Below are 21,366 nucleotides of genomic sequence, written 5' to 3' on the forward strand. Positions count from 1 at the left end.
TTATATTGACTACGTCTGTCCTAGCTCCTAGATTCTATACCAAGATGCCTGCAGTCACAAAGGCCCACTCCAGAGAGAGTAGAACATTGCAATAGAGAGATAAAAGTTGTTCTTATCTTCACAATGACTTTGCCCTTTATCGGAAATGGACGATAAAAGCCCATTTTTGAATGTTGTTTCAGTCAAGAGCCATGAGAGCTGAGAATATGGCTCTGGTTGAGTGTTAATTGGGGACAGATTGTTATTGGGAGCATTCATTATCTGCTAGAATAACTAATTGTCCATAAGAGGTGACAAAATTACCACCATAATGACATTCATTCAAAAAGTTGGTGTGAAAGAGTGACAATTCTGGGTTTTTAGAATTCACTGGCCAAATGCTGAGCGCTATGCTATCGATAGCACTTCCCTTCACTGCAATATTCACAGCCTTGTATCAAGATGAAAGATTGAAAACTACCACATTACTGTGGATCATTTTGCAATAGTAATGAACAACAATCAGGACGTTACATGCTCAATTGCTTCTCTCTGCACTTTAATATATTCCTTTGACCTTGTTTAGCACACCTATAAATGATCCTCTTTGCATTTTGAATGTATTCGGTTGATGTTCATTGTTCCAGTTAAAAGTGACCTTCTGTGTCCAGCGATTGGCTGTGTACTCTACACCTGACCTGTCCCCTCCCCAGGTTTATAGACAGGAGTCTCATCTTGCTCACTCCTCCGCTGGAGTTGTCATCGCTCCTGTCTCTCACTCCGTCTTCTCTGTTTGGTCCTTCTTCTGTAATCACTCATTCCCTCTAGGACAGTTTGGGTCTGTCCTCATGTCCTATACAGTCTTTGCTCTTTCACCTCCTGTGTGGCAGTCTACCATTCAGACTCTGTCCTGAATATCTACCTCTTTTGCCTCACTCCATACCTACTTTTCTTTTTCTATCCTTTGCATCAGCACATTTCCATCATATCAATGTAAAGCACTTAAGAGAATCTAGGAAAGCATTCTATAAATCCAATCCAATCTTCTTGTATGCTATTACTTTTCCCTATTTTGCATCCATGTAAAGCTAAACCTAAGGTAAGCTATCCTCTTTCGAACTCTTCTCCTCCTATCTTTTTTCGAACTCTTCTCCTCCTATCCTCTTTCGAACTCTTCTCCTCCTATCTATCCTCTTTCCAACTCTTCTCCTCCTATCTATCCTCTTTCCAACTCTTCTCCTCCTATCCGCGTTCCATCTCTTCTCCTCCTGTCCTCTTTCCATCTCTTATCCTCCCTCCTATCCTCTTTCCAAATATTTTCCTCCTATCTTTCCATCTCTTCTCCTCCTATCCTCTTTCAATCTCTTCTCCCTCCTATCCTCTTTCCATCTCTTCTTCCCCCTGTCATCTTTCCATCTCTTCTCCTCCTATCCTCTTTCCATCTCTTCTCCTCCTATCCTCTTTCCATCTCTTCTCCTCCTGTCCTCTTTCCATCTCTTATCCTCCCTCCTATCCTTTTTCCAAATATTTTCCTCCTATCTTTCCATCTCTTCTCCTATCATCTTTCCATCTCTTCTCCTCCTGTCCTCTTTCCATCTCTTATCCTCCCTCCTATCCTCTTTCCAAATATTTTCCTCCTATCTTTCCATCTCTTCTCCTCCTATCATCTTTCCATCTCTTCTCCTCCTATCCTCTTTCCATCTCTTCTCCTCCTATCATCTTTCCATCTCTTCTCCTCCTATCCTCTTTCCATCTCTTCTCCTCCTATCATCTTTCCATCTCTTCTCCTCCTATCCTCTTTCCATCTCTTCTCCTCCTATCATCTTTCCATCTCTTCTACTCCCGGTTTTGATCTGTGCTCACCTAATTTCTCCCTAAACAAACACTTGGCTGCCCATATTTTTCAACAATCTGTCCGCCTGTCTTTTTCCCTCCCTCATAGTCCAATCTTTATTCTGTCTCAATGCTGCATTCTTTCAGTTGTCCACCCTTCCAGTCACCTGAGATCACTTCATCTTCTCCTTTCGACCATGCACTGCCTTTATGGCATTTACTGTCCACCCCAACAGTCCATCATTTCCATCTTCAACATCCACCACTCCCCCTCTCTCGCTATACAGACCCAAACATCCCCTGTCGTCTTTCTCAGGGCTTTCTCTCTTTCACTGACCCCTGCCATCTATCCCTCCCTCTTTCATACCACCAAGGGCATTTTTAGTCTTGCTTTCTGTCGCTCTACTGTACTCCATCTTGTCCTCCTCCTTCTCCCTCCTCACCTCTCCATCAGGGCTCCCTTCACTGGCTCTGCGTTAGCCTAGGGTGCTCGCTTCCCCTTCTGATCCTCACCTCTACTCCTGCACCATGTCTTATTCATTCAGCCTCCTGCTCTGGGCAACATCCCTCCCTCACTACAGATCACAGGAAGACAGGTGTGTGTGTTTGTGCGTGACTGTGTGCATGCATGCGTGTGAGAGAGATTGAATGTTTAGAGTGCAATAGATGTTCCCCTTTCCAACAACACTTCAAAGACCATTTACCTTATGAATATTCACACTTAACCTTTTATGCATAATATGATCTTGTACTACCACTCTTCCATAATCTCTTCTGAACCCTACAGACTGTATGCTTCATACCACTGTGTGCTTAATTGACGCTTCAGGCAAGTTGTTTTTCCCTTTCTAACTGTAGATGACAGCTTCATTAGAATGAGATAATAATATGCACATCCACAGTCAGCGCTACTGTGGCCACCAGGCTAGCTTTCAATGAACTGAAGAAAAGCTTCAGGCTACTTTCCAATCCAAGGATTATTATTGAAACGTATTTATTATGTGTTTGCAATGCTTTTCTCAGTAAGGGATAAAACACCAAGGACAAATCTAAAATATAACTATTTGCTTAAATTATACCTTCTCCTCAAGCTCATTCTTTTATTTTTGTTCTATACTCCAAGTTCAATTTCCTTAAAAACAAGCAAATTCATGCTTTGCACTTTCTGCAATCGCATAGTAAATCTGTCCAAAAAGTGTTTTGATGCCAAATGATTCAGAAATACTAAGTTCCCAGGCCTGTTGGATATTGTAGTCACCCCCTCAACCAGCCATGTTAAGGACTATTCTCTCCCTCTGCATCCATTTCTCACTCTCTCTCCTTGTCCCATTCCCTCCATTATTTTTCAGGGAGCTGCATCAGGCCATTCAGTCTGTTCAGGCTGTTCTGACAATGAGCGAGAGTGTTCCACTTCCTCTCAATCTTTCATCTGTAAGTCCTGAGTTCTGGTACTATGCCACGTTATAGTACCACTGAGTGCCAGCAATGAACATACCAAGAATACTCATACATTTATCCAAATATATACTGAACAAAAATATAAACACAACATGCAACAATTTCTAAGATTTTGCTGAGTTACAGTTTATACAAGGAAATCAGTCAATTGAAATCAATTCATTAGACCCTAATCTATGGATTTCACATGACTAGAAATACAGATGTACAGTGGGGCAAACAAGTATTTAGTCAGCCACCAATTGTGCAAGTTCTCCCACTTAAAAAGATGAGAGAGGCCTGTAATTTTCATCATAGGTACACTTCAACTATGACAGACAAAATTAGATTTCTTTTCTCCAGAAAATCACATTGTAGGATTTTTAATGAATTTATTTGCAAATTATGGTGGAAAATAAGTATTTGGTCACCTACAAACAAGCAAGGGCACGAAAGCCCAAAACACACATTACAGGTACTCACACGCACCAACGGACATTGTAATAATTGACAAGACCAGGGAAACCAAAGGGCACGTATATACAAATACTAATCAGTGGGAATAGGGGACAGGTGTGCATGCCGAAGTTGCGGCATTCCCTCTGTCTCGCTCAATGGTCGATTATTCTGTCACGTTGGTATAAATGATTCGGGAGACAGACGCAGGAATGCGTAATAGTTTTTTTATTAAGCCTAAATTACGGCGTGCCGTGTAAGGGCACGGGGACGAAGACCAAACAAACACGTAACAAAAACACAGGGTTGAAACCCAAACAAAAGAGCAAGGAGTACCTCGAATAAATAATACATGCATGCACAATGATTAACACACCCATAATCATCTGTGCAATCCACAAGAGCACGAAAGCCCAAAACACGCAGCACAGGTACTCACACGCACCAACGGACATTGTAACAATAATTGACAAGACCATGGAAACCAAAGGGCACATATATACAAATACTAATCAGTGGGAATAGGGGACATGTGTGCATGATTAATGTTCTGGAGGGGTCCGTGGCAGAATCCCTGAGCTGACGAGGTAAAAATCTGTCATTCTGCCCCTGAACAAGGCAGTTAACCCACTGTTCCTAGGCAGTCATTGTAAATAAGAATTTGTTCTTTACTGACTTGCCTTGTTAAAAAAAAAAAAAAAAAAAAAAAAAAAATATATATATATATATATATTATTATTAAATTCACGTGGTTTGCAGTTGTGAGGCCAGCTGAACGTCCTGCCAAATTCTCTAAAACAACGTTGGAGGCGGCTTATGGTAGAAAAATAAACATTCAATTCTCTGGCAACAGCTCTGGTAGACATTCCTGCAGTCAGAATGCCAATTGCACGCTTCCTCAAAACTTGAGACATCTGTGGAGTTGTGTTGTGTGACAAAACTGCACATTTTAGAGTGGCCTTTTATTGTCCCCAGCAGAAGGGGCACCTGTGTAATGATCATGCTGTTTAATTAGCTTCTCGATATGCCATGCACATGGAATATTTCTGGGATCTTTTATTTCAGCTCATGAAACTTGGGACCAACACTTTACATGTTGCGTTTATATTTTTTGTTCAGTGTATAACCCAATAATTGACTACAGAGAGATGTCTTTCTTCCATACAGCTTCTCAGCGGGCAAAACTGGTTGAAATGACACCATTACAACCAGCTTTACAACCTGAACATCATTAAATGACAGGTGAGTTGAGGTTACAATATAAAGCTAGGGGTGAAATATATTTTCCTTGCCTGTTCTGGGTCATTTGTCCTCCTGAAGGCTGAGCGGATGATGGTTAGACTGATAAAAAAACGATACAAGCCCAGACCTGGCGCCAGGATAAAGTGATTAAGGGGAAGTTGTCTGGGAGAAAGTTAAGCAGCAGGTCTCTGGTCTTATGCCTCATGTCATTCAAAAATATATTTTTTTATCCTTTATTTTATCAGGGAGTCATACTGAGACCAAGGTCTTTTTTACAGATGAAATACAGAAACATTACAGAAATACACACGTAAAAATATAAATACAAAATACAAGCAGAAAGAAAGAAAAACACGCTGATAAAAAACTAACACATTCATCAGCAATAAGGTCCTCAATCAGCTTTCTGAATTGCCCTTGAGGCACCAAAACATTTAAGAACATTTTGACGATAGTTCCACAAACACAGTGCAAAATAACTAAAACCTGATTTACCTAACTCTTTTATTTCAGCTCATGAAACATGGGACCAACATTTCACATGTTGCGTTTATATTTTTGTTCAGTATAAAAAAAATTCTCTCACCCATCTAACGATAACTAACAAACTTCCGTACATGACAGTGTTTCATACACGTGACCGTATTTTAGCGGCCACAAAAATGTATACTTCCAGGTCAAGTGTAATATGAATAGATTTGTAAAGCACAATTGTTCTGTTTTCCAGCTAAATCAATGACATGACCTTCATGCTACCTGTCTCTGCATGATTGAAGAATGCAATGGAGCTCCGCCTGGTCTTTTTAAAACTTGTGAGGGGGAAGCGAAGGCTACCGAGTAATAGTGAAAGGGGGAGATATGTCATGTTGGGAAACTGATTTTTTTCACCCGATTTGTCCAACTTATCACCTCTAAAATGTTTATAAAACACTATAAAGAGTTTATATAACGTGTCATTATATACCGAAAAAGGTAAAAAAAAAAATTGAAAAATACTACATTTGAAGGTTTGTGTCGAATTTGAATAGGATTTTTAGGTCGGGGCTAAAGTTAACTTCACAAGTAAACTGCGGCTGTTGCGACTTTTGAGAGTCATGATGGCTTGCAGTGATTACGCGAAAAAAGAATACATTCAGTTGTACAATTGATGAGATATCCCCCTTTCCCTGTCCCTTTCACTTGTTTTTAATCTGCAAGAGAGGCGCTACCCCTGGTGGAAAGACGCTGTATGGCACACAATGTGTTGCATAATGCATGACGTATACAATACGTTGTGACATGTCACAATGTATCGTATAGCGTCAGAGGGGTCAGTATTTTCAACTTTTCTATTGGTCCATTACCAAGTCAATCAACGCCCTAGATTTTGATGCCAACACAGTTGCTACAGTCCCATTAGTTTTCATCGCAGCCTCGTTTGAATGCCGCGGTACACAAAATCTGTATGGAACAGTGTTAGCTACCGTTACAAACGATATCACATAATGACAAAGTGAAAACATGGTTTTAGACATTTTTGCAAATTTATTTTAAAAGAAATACAGAAATATCTCATTTACATAAGTATTCACACCCCCGAGTCAATACTTTGTAGAAGCACCTTTGGCAGCGATTACAGCTGTGAGTCTTTCTGTGTAAGTCCCTAAGAGCTTTCCACACCTGGATTGTGCAACATTTGCCCATTATTATTTTCTATTCTGTCAAAATGGTTGTTGATCATTGCTAGACAACCATTTCAGGTCTTGCCATAGATTTTCAAGTACATTTAAGTCAAAACTGTAACTCGGCCAGTCAGGAAGATTCACTGTCTACTTGGTAAGCAACGCCAGTGTAGATTTGGCCTTGTGTTTTAAGTTATTGTCCTGCAGAAAGGTGAATTAATCTCCCAGTGTCTGGTAGAAAGCAGACCAAACTAGGTTTTCTTCTAGAATTCTGCCTGTGCTTAGCTCCATTCCGTTTATTTTTTATCCTGAAAAACTCCCCAGTCCTTAACTATTACAAGAATACCCATAACATGATGCAGTCATCACTATGATTGAAAATATGGAGAGTGGTACTCAGCCATGTGTTGCATTGGATTTGCACCAAACATACGTAACACTTCAGGACAAAAAAGTTAATTGCTTTGCCAGATTTTTGCCAATATTACTTTAGTGCCTTGTTGCAAACAGGATGCATGATTTGGAATATTTTTTATTCTGTGCAGGCTTCTTTTCACTCTGTTACATTAGTTTTGTGGAGTAACTACAACGTTGTTGATCCATCTTCAGTTTTCTCCTATTATCACAGCCATTAAACTCTGTAACTGTTTAAAAGTCCCCATTGGCATCATGGTGAAAACCCTGAGCGGTTTCCTTCCTCTTCGGCAACTGAGTTAGGAAGGACGTCTGTATCTTTGTAGTGACTAGGTGTATTGATACACCATCCAAAGTGTAATTAATAACTTCACCATGATCAAAGGGATATTCTGTAAAGTCCATGAATAAGAGCACCTTCTCCCAGCTGCCCACTGCTCTGAGGCTAGGAAACACTGTTACCACCGATAAATCCATGATAATCGAGAATTTCAAGAAGCATTTCTCTACGGCTGGCCATGCTTTCCTCCTGGCTACCCCAACCCTTGCCATCAGCTCCGCACCCCCTGCAGCTACTTGCCCAAGCCTCCCCAGCTTCTCCTTCACCCAAACCAGATAGCAGATGTTCTGAAAGAGCTGCAAAACCTGGACCCGTACAAATCAGCTGGGCTAGACAATCTGGACCCTCTCTTTCTAAAATTATCCGCCGCCATTGTTGCAACCCCTAATACTAGTCTGTTCAACCTCTCTTTTGTATCGTCCGAGATTCCTAAAGATTGGAAAGCTGCCGCGGTCATCCCCCTCTTCAAAGGGGGTGACACTCTAGACCCAAACTGTTACAGACCTATATCCTACCTGCCCTGCCTTTCCAAAGTCTTCGAAAGCCAAGATAACACACAGATCACTGACCATTTCGAATCCCACCATACCTTTGCTGTGCAATCCAGTTTTCGAGCTGGTCACGATTGAACCTCAGCCATGCTCAAGGTACTAAACAATATCATAACCGCCATCGATAAAAGACAGTACTGTGCAGCCGTCTTCATCGACCTGGCCAAGGTTTTCAACTCTGTCAATCACCGTATTCTTATTAGCAGACTCAACAGCCTTGGTTTCTTAAATGACTGCCTCGCCTGGTTCACCAACTACTTCTCAGATAGAGTTCAGTGTGTCAAATCGGAGGGCATGTTGTCCGGACCTCTGGCAGTCTCTATAGGGGTACCACAGGGTTCAATTCTCAGGCCGGCTCTTTTCTCTGTATATATCAATTATGTCGCTCTTGCTGCGAGTAATTCCTTGATCCACCTCTATGCAGATGACACAATTCTGTATACATCTGGCCCTTCTTTGGACACTGTGTTAACAAACCTCCAAACGAACTTCAATGCCATACAACACTCCTTCCATGGCTTCCAACTGCACTTAAACGCTAGTAAAACTAAATGCATGCTCTTCAACCGATCGCTGCCCGCACCCGCCCGCCCGACTAGCATCACTACTCTGTACGGTTCTGACTTAGAATATGTGGACAACTACAAATACCTAGGTGTCTGGCTAGACTGTAAACTCTCCTTCCAGACTCACATTACGCATCTCCAATCCAAAATTAAATCTAGAATCGGCTTCCTATTTCGCAACAAAGCCTCCTTCACTCTCGCTGCCAAAACTGACTATCCTACCGATCCTCGACTTTGGCGATGTCATTTACAAAACAGCCTCCTACACTCTACTCAGCAAACTGGATGCAGTCTATCACAGTGCCATCCGTTTCGTCACCAAAGCCCCATATACCACCCCCCACTGCGACCTGTATGCTCTTGTTGGCTGGCTCTTGCTACATATTCGTCGCCATGACCACTGACTCCAGGTCAACTATAAGTCTTTGCTAGGTAAAGCTCCGCCTTATCTCAGCTCACTGGTCACCATAACAACACCCACCCGTAGCAGGCGCTCCAGCAGGTATATCTCACTGGTCATCCCCAAAGCCAACACCTGCTTTGGCGTCCTTTCCTTCCAGTTCTCTGCGGCCAATGACTGGAACGAATTGCAAAAATCGCTGAAGTAGGAGACTTATATCTCCCTCACTAACTTTAAGCATCAGCTATCTGAGCAGCTCACCCATCGCTGCAGCTGTACACAGCCCATCTGTAAATAGCCCATCCAACTACCTACCTCATGCCCATATTGTTTTTATTTACTTTTTTTGCTCTTTTGCTCACCAGTATTTCTGCTTGCACATCATCATCTGCATATCTATCACTCAGCACACAGCACACAGAGTCCATGCAACTTATGGGACTTAAACATTTTATGTGAATTTTTACTCTTGAACATATTTAGGCTTGGCATAACCAAGGAGTTGAATACTTATTGACTCAAGACATTTCAACTTTTATTTTTTATTTGATTTTTTATAAATAAAAATTGTAACACAACAATGTGGAAAAAGCCAAGGGGTGTGAATACTTTCTGAAGGTACTGTATTTAGCCTATGCCAGTAAAGACAATTTAAAAAAGTTAATTAGTGTAGTTAGATTTGCCAGCTATCTAAACTTGTAGTAATCATGTCCAGATTACCGACCTGGCATGCAGCGCACGCGCCCAGGGGCCCACATTGATTTTGTTAGTCACTCTCATTCAGATATCATATTAGCATGGCTTAAGTCATGGCAAAATGTTTAGAATTGCAGGAAATTTGCTTTTAAAACTGCGAAACCGTCTCCCCACCCCATGGCAAAATTATCTGTAAAGCAAACCTATTTGTTTACCTTTTGTTAATAAAATAGTTGTTGTGCTACCAGGTCCCTCTGTATGTGTTAGATTATAGTTTTTAATCCCGGTGCTGAGTTATTGTGAGTATAGCAGCTATTTGTATAGCTAATGGGCTATTAACACCCCCCAAGACATTTTAAGAAAGTTGAAGCAATTTTACTGCATTTCTATACAATTTAAAAACTAGAAAATGCTATTTGGAGATCAGCAAAAACAAGCAAAATGTATCCCAGCCATTATCACCTTGGCTGCCGTAGGTTGATTCACTTCAGTCAATCCACAAACACATAGCTTATAAGCGTGGGGGCAAACTATAATTTAATACGTACAGAGGGATCTGTTAGCATAAAAAAATATTTGATTTGTTTTTCTGTAAAACAATGAAGGCAGACTGTAGTTCAAATAGAGCCTGGTCAACAGTGAGGGCAATAGTATACACAACAGTATCATCGTTATAAAAGTGCAGGTGACATTTTTCAACATTGTCAACATTGTTAATGTAAACAGTAAAAAGTACAGGACCCAGAATTGACCCCTGCAGGATGTATACCCTGAATTTAAATGGCTTAATTTTAGACATGAATTACAGCTCAGGTTTCTATTTAAGCTGCTCCTTATCCTCTCTGTTTGTACAAATATTATTGATTTTTTAGGATAGAGGTCGGATTGTGAATAATATTCACGCATGTCTTTGTACTGTATACGTGGAGGGAAGCTAACCATCTCTTTGTACTGTATATGTGGAGGGAAGCTTACCATCTCTTTGTACTGTATACGTGGAGGGAAGCTAACCATCTCTTTGTACTGTATACGTGGAGGAAATATTACCATCTCTTTGTACTGTATACGTGGAGGGAAGCTAACCATCTCTTTGTACTGTATACGTGGAGGGAAGCTTACCACGTCTTTGTACTGTATACGTGGAGGGAAGCTTACCATCTCTTTGTACTGTATACGTGGAGGGAATATTACCATGTCTTTGTACTGTATACGTGGAGGGAATATTAGCATCTCTTTGTACTGTATACGTGGAGGGAAGCTAACCATCTCTTTGTACTGTATACGTGGAGGGAAGCTAACCATCTCTTTGTACTGTATACGTGGAGGGAAGCTAACCATCTCTTTGTACTGTATACGTGGAGGGAAGCTAACCATCTCTTTGTACTGTATACGTGGAGGGAATATTACCATCTCTTTGTACTGTATACGTGGAGGGAAGCTAACCATCTCTTTGTACTGTATACGTGGAGGGAAGCTAACCATCTCTTTGTACTGTATACGTGGAGGGAAGCTAACCATCTCTTTGTACTGTATACGTGGAGGGAAGCTAACCATCTCTTTGTACTGTATACGTGGAGGGAAGCTAACCATCTCTTTGTACTGTATACATGGAGGGAAGCTAACCATCTCTTTGTACTGTATACGTGGAGGGAATATTACCATCTCTTTGTACTGTATACGTGGAGGGAAGCTAACCATCTCTTTGTACTGTATACGTGGAGGGAAGCTAACCATCTCTTTGTACTGTATACGTGGAGGGAAGCTAACCATCTCTTTGTACTGTATACGTGGAGGGAATATTACCATCTCTTTGTACTGTATACGCGGAGGGAATATTACCATCTCTTTGTACTGTATACGCGGAGGGAATATTACCATGTCTTTGTACTGTATACGTGGAGGGAATATTACCATCTCTTTGTACTGTATACGCGGAGGGAATATTACCATGTCTTTGTACTGTATACGTGGAGGGAAGCTTACCCTCTATTGAGTTTTCTAGTCATCTTGAGGACGTCTATTGAAGAAAACAAATACATATACTTCAAATTTTTCCCATGTCTTTTCCTTTATTTCAGGCTCTACACCTCAACCCATGACTTGAAGAAACCGTTTACCATTTGAATAGGACGACCTTATCTCTGAAAGGGGCCATAGTCAAGCCTCCCTAATACAACAATACAATTCCACAGCGGAGAGCCTTGCCATAATATCTATATAGCGTACTGCATGAACCTATTCCCCAAAGTAGGAGATGGGAGGGAATAGTGTGTGAGCTGCCGATGGCTCCTGTCCGGTGGGCTGGATAGGAGTTTTTACCTTGATTTATGGTTATCAGCAACACCGATCAAGGTCGCCTCTGAGACTCATTTTCTACCCCCAGCCCATTGCTTGAATCCTACGAGTCCACCGGCCGGCATCAAACCAGCCCCATAACTGCAAAATTAAACCTCCTTATCATGGCGTTCACGTTCTTAAACATTTTTATTTTCTGTCTCAGAGCCACAGCACGCCACTCAACGCAACAAGCAAGAGTACAATATACATAGGGCAGCCTCGAGTAAATTACAATAAACATGAAAAGACTAAAAACACACAGAATGTGGTTTTGGTTTAACAGGAATATGTATTGCTATACCTGCTGTGAGGAAACGACTAATACACAACATTGAATGAGGACATAGTGAACCTTCTTACTGAGGACATAGTGAAGCTTCTTATTGAGGACATAATGAAGCTTCTTATTGAGGACATAGTGAAGCTTCTTATTGAGGACATAGTGAAGCTTCTTACTGAGGACATAATGAAGCTTGTTATTGAGGACATAATGAAGCTTCTTATTGAGAACATAGGGAAGCTTCTTATTGAGGACATAGGGAAGCTTCTTATTGAGGACATAGGGAAGCTTCTTATTGAGGACATAATGAAGCTTCTTATTGAGGACATAATGAAGCTTGTTATTGAGGACATAGTGAAGCTTCTTATTGAGGACAGTGAGAGTGTTGTGGTTGGTTGAGTTAGCTATGCTCAAATAGTTTCCTATTCAATTACTAGCACTGGTCACTGAGGTTAAAGTGTGCTTCACTTAGTTTTTGTTTTGTTATTGCAGTTTTTCTTTTCAAGAGGGACACAACCACACAGACTACAGAGGAGAAGGCCTGGTCAGATACTGCTGTATTCACTTCGTGCCATTCTAATGAATTTAGAATTACCTGCTAGCCCAGTGTTTCCCAAACTCGGTCCTTGGGACTCCAAGGGGAGCACGTTTAGTTTTTTTGCCCAAGCACTGCACAGCTGATTCAAATAATCAACTAATCATCACGCTTTGATAATTCAAATCAGCTGTGTAGTGTTCGGGGCAAAACATGCCACACTTGGGGTCCCGAGGACCGAGTTTGGGAAATCCTGTGCTAGCCATAGCCGCGGGCAAGTAGGGGTGCTGAGGGTGCTGCAGCACTCCCTGAAAAATCGGAAATCCCCAAAATATTTATACCACTTATTTGTATTTTTTTCTTCACAAAAGTAGTGCGCTGGATCTTTACTAGTCCTCTATTAGTGGACTGATATAGTTGTCTGTAGCGCGGGCAAAACATTTTTTTTCCCCCTGGGCCCCACCTCCAAACATCTTCCCGCGGCTATGCTGCTAGACCAGGCCTAGGCAATTATTTTCCATGTAGGGCCACATTAGAATATATTTTTTGCATTTACAGGATTATACATCATGTGCATGACTGTGTTGACATATATATCTACTGTAAATCACATCCAGATATGCTACTTATTTTACTTTTTTAACATACACAGAAATAAACCACATCCATGTTCTCCTTTTGGTAGGTATTTTCATTATTAAACATGCAACGAACTACACAGAGGGAAAAGTACACTGTGCATTCAGCACCATGGACAAAACTCTTGTTAACGGGTATACACAAAAACAAACAACAAGAAAGAGGGAAAGCTCAACATTACATTTAAACTACTGAATCAGTGTGAGGAGTGAAGTGTCTGATGGGCATTGACTAAAGCAGTAAAGTCAGGTATAGTTTCTGACGTCGCTATGCGCAGGATTGCTGAGAGTCAGTAAGAGATGATCTGTGCCTTGACTTGTTATATTTCATCACTGAAAATGTCTGTTCACATACATAGGTTGACCAAAACAGTACAAACATCTGAGCATGACTCCTAATCGTTGGAAAGTTTTGTTCATCGAAAGATGCATAGAACCTCGTCAGTGACATTATTTTAAATAGTTCTCCAATCACTGCATCAGACTGAAGATCGATAAGCTCAAGTTGCAGGTCAGTGGGAGTATTATCCACATTGAAGGTGAAAGGAGAGGAAACCAACAGCATGTCATTTTCCAACACTTTGAAATCCTCAAAACGACCAGAACTCACTGTTCAAAGCACGCAGCAGCGATGTATACTTCTCCCACTGGTCATCTGATAGGGAACAGACTAGTAGTGTTGGAAGGTCATCTGATAGGGAACAGACTAGTAGTGTCAGAAGGTCATCTGATAGGGAACAGACTAGTAGTGTCGGAAGATCATCTGATAGAGAACAGACTAGTAGTGTCAGAAGGTCATCTGATAGGGAACAGACTAGTAGTGTCAGAAGGTCATCTGATAGGGAACAGACTAGTAGTGTCAGAAGGTCATCTGATAGGGAACAGACTAGTAGTGTCAGAAGGTCATCTGATAGGGAACAGGCTAGTAGTGTCGGAAGGTCATCTGATAGGGAACAGACTAGTAGTGTCGGAAGGTGGGTGAGATTGTTGGCTTCTACTTGGCGGGTCAGGAGGAGTAATATTCTCTTGAAGGTTTTGACAAGGCTGTACATCTGATGTGCAAAAAGGCCCTTCCCTTGTAGTTTGGAATTCAGTTCATTCATGAGGGCCATAATGTTCACGGTGATGGTAAAATCAGCCAACTATTCTTTACCTTGCAGTTGAGGGAAATCTACATATTTACCTTTCATTTGCAAAAACTCAGCAATCTCCAACTCCAGGTCCCACACCCTTTTAAGCACCTTCCCCAAACTCAGCCATGTCACATTTATGTGGTAGGGGAGATGTACATGACCCGACTCTGTCTCTTCCAACAGTGAGACAAACTGCCTGTGGTTTAAAGAGTTTGCTCTTATGAAGTTTACCACTTTAGTGACTGTATCCACAACATGCCTCATTTTTAGACCACATTTTCAGAGCCCCTCCTGATGAATAATACAATGCAGGAAAATCATTTTCTGATCTGGGTTCAGCTCAGCTACCTGATCTTGTATCCTTTTCAAACGGCCAACATTTTTTCCTGTCAAGTTTGGGCACCCATCAGTGGTCACACTGGATAACTTTTCAAAACTCAGTCCCAGCTTTGCCCCACACTTATTAACCTCCTCCAATAAATCTTTCCCTGTGGTTGTGCTCTTCATTGACAGCACTGAAGCAAGCTCTTCTGTAATTTCAAAGTCTGGGGTTATGCCTCGTAAGAATATCAACAACTGCACCATGTCACGTGCATCACTGCTCTCATCCAGGGCCAAGGAGAAATAGGTGAAATCCTTTACCTTGTCTTTCAACTGTTGGTCCATATTATCTGTGATGTCCTCAACATCTTGACAGGGAAACATTTTCAAACAACTCTTTCTTGTCGGGGCAAAGTTTTGATGCAGAGTCAATTAAACATTCTTTAATGAATTCTCCCTTAGCGAATGGCTTGCTATGTTTAGCAATTTTGTGGGACAGTACATAGCTAGCTCTCGCAATTCCGTTGTTTGCTGAACACTGCTTCCTGAAAAGTGCTTGCTGCTTTTGCAACTGAGAAAGCAACTCTATCGATGCACTTGCCCTCTGCTCAGAAGACAGATTCCTATATTTCTCTGCATGCTTCGGCTGGAAGTGTAGTGACAAGTTGTAGTCTTTGAAGACAGTGATGCTCCCGTTGCACACTAAGCACACAGCTTCCCTGATACCTCAATAAAGACATATTTTGACTCTCACTGGAACACCCTACATTCATTGTCTACTTTCCTTTTCTTTGACATCTTTGAAAAACACATTTTTGTGCAATTTCTAGCTAGCTACTATTTGTAACTGTGATACGTGTGCCAGCCTGTCAGTCACTGTCTGTCCTCGTGCAGTTGTTATTTATATGTGCCTTCAAAATAAATGTCCCACAAGCGGTGGGAGCTAAATCAATACACAAAGGCGAGTGTTCATTGAACTTTTAATTTAAATAACAAATACGTTTTTCAAAACTTTACTATCACAAATTCTTTATGTGATCTGAGCATGATTCCGCGGGCCATATTGAATCAGGTCACGGGTCACCATTAAAATCATAATCTGAATATAATGAAAGACTTGCACTGTATAAAATTAAGCTGTAAAATGAAGCTTTGACACTAGGGGGCACTACTTTGCTTGTGGTGCTGCTCTCAGGCAAATCACCACCCAGGTCAGTCATCAGCTCTGATCAAGGTTAAAAGATACTTATTTGGCCAATCATGTCTGTTTGCTTGATGGCGTTCAGCAAATCTCTTCTCCCTACATGTTTAGCATACATCAGCCAGGAGGACAGGAGTGTGTGTGTGTGTCGACCAGTGTGTGGAAGTCATGATAGCCGTACAAGGTTATACTGCTTCATTCAAACAGAGAGCAGCTGCTAGAAACCATGCAATAATATTGAACCAGGTTTACATTTATCATTGCTGGATGAAAATTATGTTGATGCTTTTGCTGCATGCGTTTGATTGTGATTTTATGCTGGAGATAGACATACACAGAATATCAATGGGCTACACTAATAGAAAAATGATGTAGCGGACTAAATCCAATGATGATGGGCGGTGGATTTGTTTAGAATGGTGATGGGGGTCTTTAAAGCTGAAATCCTTCATGGTGAAACAGCCACGTCTATTTGCAATATTACGACAACAAAGAAGTTACTGCAAACAACGAACAGTTTTATCCCCTCGGACATCATTGCACAAGCGATAGAGGAGCACAATATGTGCTGCAATTTATTTTAACAGGCTGCGCAACGCTCCTCAGCTCTGCAACAGAAATAATAACAACGGTGGTGAGGTGGCGGCCATGGCGCTATTTCTGCCTACTGTGGATGACATTTTTAAGGGCAAATACATGTATATACAGAAGTAACCTGGTGCAAGATCTCTTGTGCTGTTGCCAACTTCTATGGTCATTTTGGCATGACAATAACCATAGGAGCTGGCAAGAAAGCACAAATAGATCTGGGACCAGGCTAATGTAGGAGAGTTCCATGGAGGCAAACAGTGATGCAAGGTTCCTGTTATAGTTTGTGATGAAACAAGGTTCCTGATATAGATTGTGATGAAACAAGGTTCCTGTTATAGATTGTGATGAAACAAGGTTACTGTTATAGATTGTAATGAAACAAGGTTACTGTTATAGATTGTAATGAAACAAGGTTACTGTTATAGATTGTAATGAAACAAGGTTCCTGTTATAGATTGTAATGAAACAAGGTTCCTGTTATAGATTGTGATGAAACAAGGTTCCTGTTATAGATTGTGATGAAACAAGGTTACTGTTATAGATTGTAATGAAACAAGGTTACTGTTATAGATTGTGATGAAACAAGGTTCCTGTTATAGATTGTAATGAAACAAGGTTACTGTTATAGATTGTGATGAAACAAGGTTCCTGTTATAGATTGTAATGAAACAAGGTTACTGTTATAGATTGTAATGAAACAAGGTTCCTGTTATAGATTGTGATGAAACAAGGTTCCTGTTATAGATTGTGATGAAACAAGGTTACTGTTATCCATGGGTTGCATGTTTCGTCAAAATATTGTTTTGAACATTCGTTTTGGACTGATGCCAGACTGAGCATTCTACTCAATGCATCGTCAATGCATCGTCGATGAAGATTTCATCAAAAGTGCATTACAGTGGCTTGGAAATATAATTAGTAGGTAAAACTTGTGTCATTTTGATGTCACCAGATTATCTTTAGATGCAGTATAACGTTAGATAGCTAGCTAAGATTGAGGGGAGGCCACAGGATTTTTGCTTGCTAACGTTAGCATTGCTGGCTATTTTTGACTAACTTTGCTAGTAAATGACAACATTGGCATCTGTCTAAAGTAATTTTGACGACATAATAATGCTGGAAAAGTTGTCTCCTACTAAATATTTTACTACTTTGGCAATGTCATTGTATTTCCAGGCAATATAGTGTAATTTAGACTAACAGTAGTTAGCATCCGTCCAGAATGACTGGGCTTATCACCACTTTAGGGCACCACTATGGCGCCGCTGATAGAGGATGGATTGAGAACGTTCATAACAATGGCATGACGCAACCGAGTAACGGAGGTGCAACCTATTAATAAATTGTGATGAAACAAGGTTACTTTTATAGATTACTGGGATAAACTTGTGTTTAGTAAGGCTGCTAGATCAGAGGCAGTAGGGATGACCAGGGGTGTTCTCTTGATAAGTGCGTGAACGGACAATTTTCCTGTCCTGTTAAGCATTCAAAATGTAACTTTGGGTGTCAGGGAAAATGTATGGAGTAAAAAGTAGATTATTTTCATTAGAAATGTACTGAAGTTAAAGTGAAAGTTGTCAAAAATATAAATAGTAGAGTAAAGACAACCCAAAAAATGACTTAAGTGGTACTTGAAAGTAATTTTACTTAAGTACTTTACACCACTGGTTACTGTTAAAGATTGTGATAAAACAAGGCCGCAGGGGTATTCAATGAGTATCTTGTGCTGTCTGAATTCATAATGAACTCAGCTTATATTGCCATAAAATACCCTCAAAAGGATTTGGACTTATCAGCAACAAAATAAACTCATTGACTCATTATAAATTCTAGAGGTGAAATTACAAATGTCTCCCAGGAAATTGATTGATGGCTCAACAATGTCGAAAAATATATAATTCCAGGTTAAATTAGGTTTACAAAAAATGTAAATTCCAGACCTGTCATCGAAAGCCAATAATTGCAAGTTCTGAATGCTCGGCGTTCTGCACATCGCTAAATGAATATGACATGCTAACGAACATCAAATAATCAGTCGATAATGAACCTCTAGTCTCTTTCCATCTTTGGCAGCTGCATCTACAGGGTCCCTAAGAAGACTTTCTCTGCAGGCAGGTTGCTGTCTGTCAACCATAAACAGCTACAGTAGAAAAGCATATCTTTAAGATGACTCCCATTTCATGCTTGCCACGTAGGCTACAGTATGGAGGACGTATGGAGGCTATTATTAATCAGCTTATCAAAGTGACAGAACGCAGCATTCTATTGACACAGGAAAATACTATAGTATTAATTGCTTGGTGTTTCATGCAATGAGGAACATTTCCTGAGGAGAATGACTTTTAAAGAAGCAAAGATGTTAACATCCAAACAGTGCCTACTTTTTTTGCCGTTTACTGCAACTCATTCACTTTCATAGATTTGTTAACCATTTTATGTGTCCCAAAAAACACTGGGTGTAAGACAGTCACTAATGATCAGATGGTACTGAGTTGGTGAAAGCAGTATGTTTAGAGGCTTTTGATCTCAACCGCCAAAATGTGTCAGATCAGTGATTATATCAAGGACGGGGAAGGGAAGAATAAAGAAAGGAAGCGTTGTACAGTACTTGAACAGGCCTGGGCATACTCAGTGTACTCTCTCCCATCTGCACCCTCTTTAGGCGAGACTATTGGCTGATAGGAGAAGACAGCTTCATTAGGCATGAGTTATATCAAAGTTGCTTCATTAATCCTTTGGCTGTAAAGTGCCTCTAGGAGTCAGGCCCTGATCATTCTATTAAAACCAGCAGTTGGTTAATATAATGTGTCTGCAATGTGTCTTGCAGTCAAAGTTTTATTTTCTTTCACAGGCAACATTGCTATGTTGTTGTCTTAGGTCTCTCTTTGTGTAGAGTTGTCTATCTTGTTGTGATGTGTGTTTTGTCCTATATTTATATTGTATTTATTTTAATCCCAGCCCCCATCCCCACAGGAGGCCTTTTGCCCTTTGGTAGGCCATCATTGTAAATAAGAATGTGTTATTAACTGACTTGCCTCGTTAAATAAAGGTTAACTAAAATAAAAAATTACAAAAATAAAATTACAACTAGAAAACACACTTCACTTTCATGTGATCGACTGGAGACTTCACGCACTCTTTCACTGTTTTACACAAGAGGATAGAGTCCTGTCAACCCCTGTAATCCTTGACATTTTTTTGACTATACTGACTCCTACACACTGGCTGGCACGCACACACGCAGGCACACGTAGCTAGTTCTAATTGCTGTCATCTAAGGCTTGGCTGAGAAAGTGGTCTCAGAAAAACACTGGTTCCATTTAATGTAACCCTTTTAGGCAGTTGGTAGAGGACTGAGCACATGCATTGGGAATCTCTACCTCTGTTCAACACTGACTGAAAAAAATCTGCTTTTTAATCATTTGAGTTGGTCAGATCACCCATAGTATCACCCCTCTGTATTATATAACAGAGCTCCTTACTAACGATGATTCAACACTGTAACATACATTATTACAGCATGGTTGTTAACATTGAGAGATGAGCTGGTGTATTCGATTCACTGATCTGAGAGTGGTAAAACCACCCCTATCAAGATAGTGAGATGAGCCGTTTCACATGACATTGATTCAACACACACTCATTACACTGTGTTTGCTAACATTTAAAGATGAGCTGATTCACTGATGGGCAATGAGATCATTGGTGCAGAAGGTGTTGTTAGTAGAACAAAGGGCTCAATCAATGTTTTTCACACCGTTGCAATAATGATTCCAAATCGATGCTAGCAGTGTAGGAAGTAGAAGTGTTCTATTCAATTCAATGGAACTCCGTGTTGAAACTTTCCTGATGTTCAGTTAAACCTATACATCGACCAACTGAAAACAGTTCCTACTATATAGTCACAATTGCCTTAGTTATTTGACTGCCAACCCCAACAGATTATTCAATATGTGTCTCAAACTCAGGTTAATTAGCATAACTTTACCTTTTGGTGGGAAATGTATGACCCTGTTTGAATGTCCACAGTGAATACATGACGTATCACCCATATGGATGTCTCATGACCACCCCTCTACGACATCAATAGAGTACTCACTGTTGATCCACTTGGCCTCAGGGTCGTGAACCTTGAAGTTCTTCCTGAAGATGTCCCCCACGGTCAGTTTCCCCTTGAGGGCCAAGCTGTCATCCTCGCCTGCAAAGGAACAAGTGAAAACACATTTTAAATACATTTTAATCAATTTACAATTTTGAACACTATCAATTCCAACTAAATAATAGCAGAGGGTCATTTCACAATGAACGCATATTTACTTGAATTAATTACAGAAACACAACGCACAACTGAAGAAGCCATTTGGGGGAAAGTTAGCATATGGTTATTTGTGTCAGTGTCTCGATGGTAGTACTGGTACTGAGCTTAAGGCCAGAAACAACAGTTGTATCCTAACATGCTGCTTTTACGGTCAGGCCTCAAGCCAAGCAAGCTCATTATCTGCCTGAGACGACTGTGTGGAGGACATAAAGTTATACACACCAGAAGGGGTTACATCCCATCTTTCCTCTAGTGTTTATAACTATCTTTCCTGTAGTGTTTCTAACTATCTTTCCTCTAGTGTTTATAACTATCTTTCCTGTAGTGTTTATAACCATCTTTCCTCTAGTGTTTATAACCATCTTTCCACTAGTGTTTATAACCATCTTTCCTCTAGTGTTTATAACCATCTTTCCTCTAGTGTTTATAACCATCTT

General features: G+C 40.6%; 1 protein-coding gene across 2 annotated transcripts in view; it reads right to left on the reverse strand.

Moving 5' to 3' along the window:
* LOC139367004 (A-type potassium channel modulatory protein DPP6-like) overlaps positions 1-21,366 on the reverse strand; it is a 193,631-nt gene that overhangs the window by 39,024 nt on the left and 133,241 nt on the right. For both annotated transcript variants that reach the window (XM_071104849.1, XM_071104850.1), the window contains exon 3: positions 20,711-20,809. In XM_071104849.1, the coding sequence (XP_070960950.1) occupies positions 20,711-20,809 (99 nt within the window). The remainder of the gene's footprint in view (positions 1-20,710; positions 20,810-21,366) is intronic.

Source organism: Oncorhynchus clarkii, chromosome 15 (genome assembly GCF_045791955.1).
Source record: "Oncorhynchus clarkii lewisi isolate Uvic-CL-2024 chromosome 15, UVic_Ocla_1.0, whole genome shotgun sequence".
In the NCBI taxonomy this organism is placed as follows: domain Eukaryota; kingdom Metazoa; phylum Chordata; class Actinopteri; order Salmoniformes; family Salmonidae; genus Oncorhynchus; species Oncorhynchus clarkii.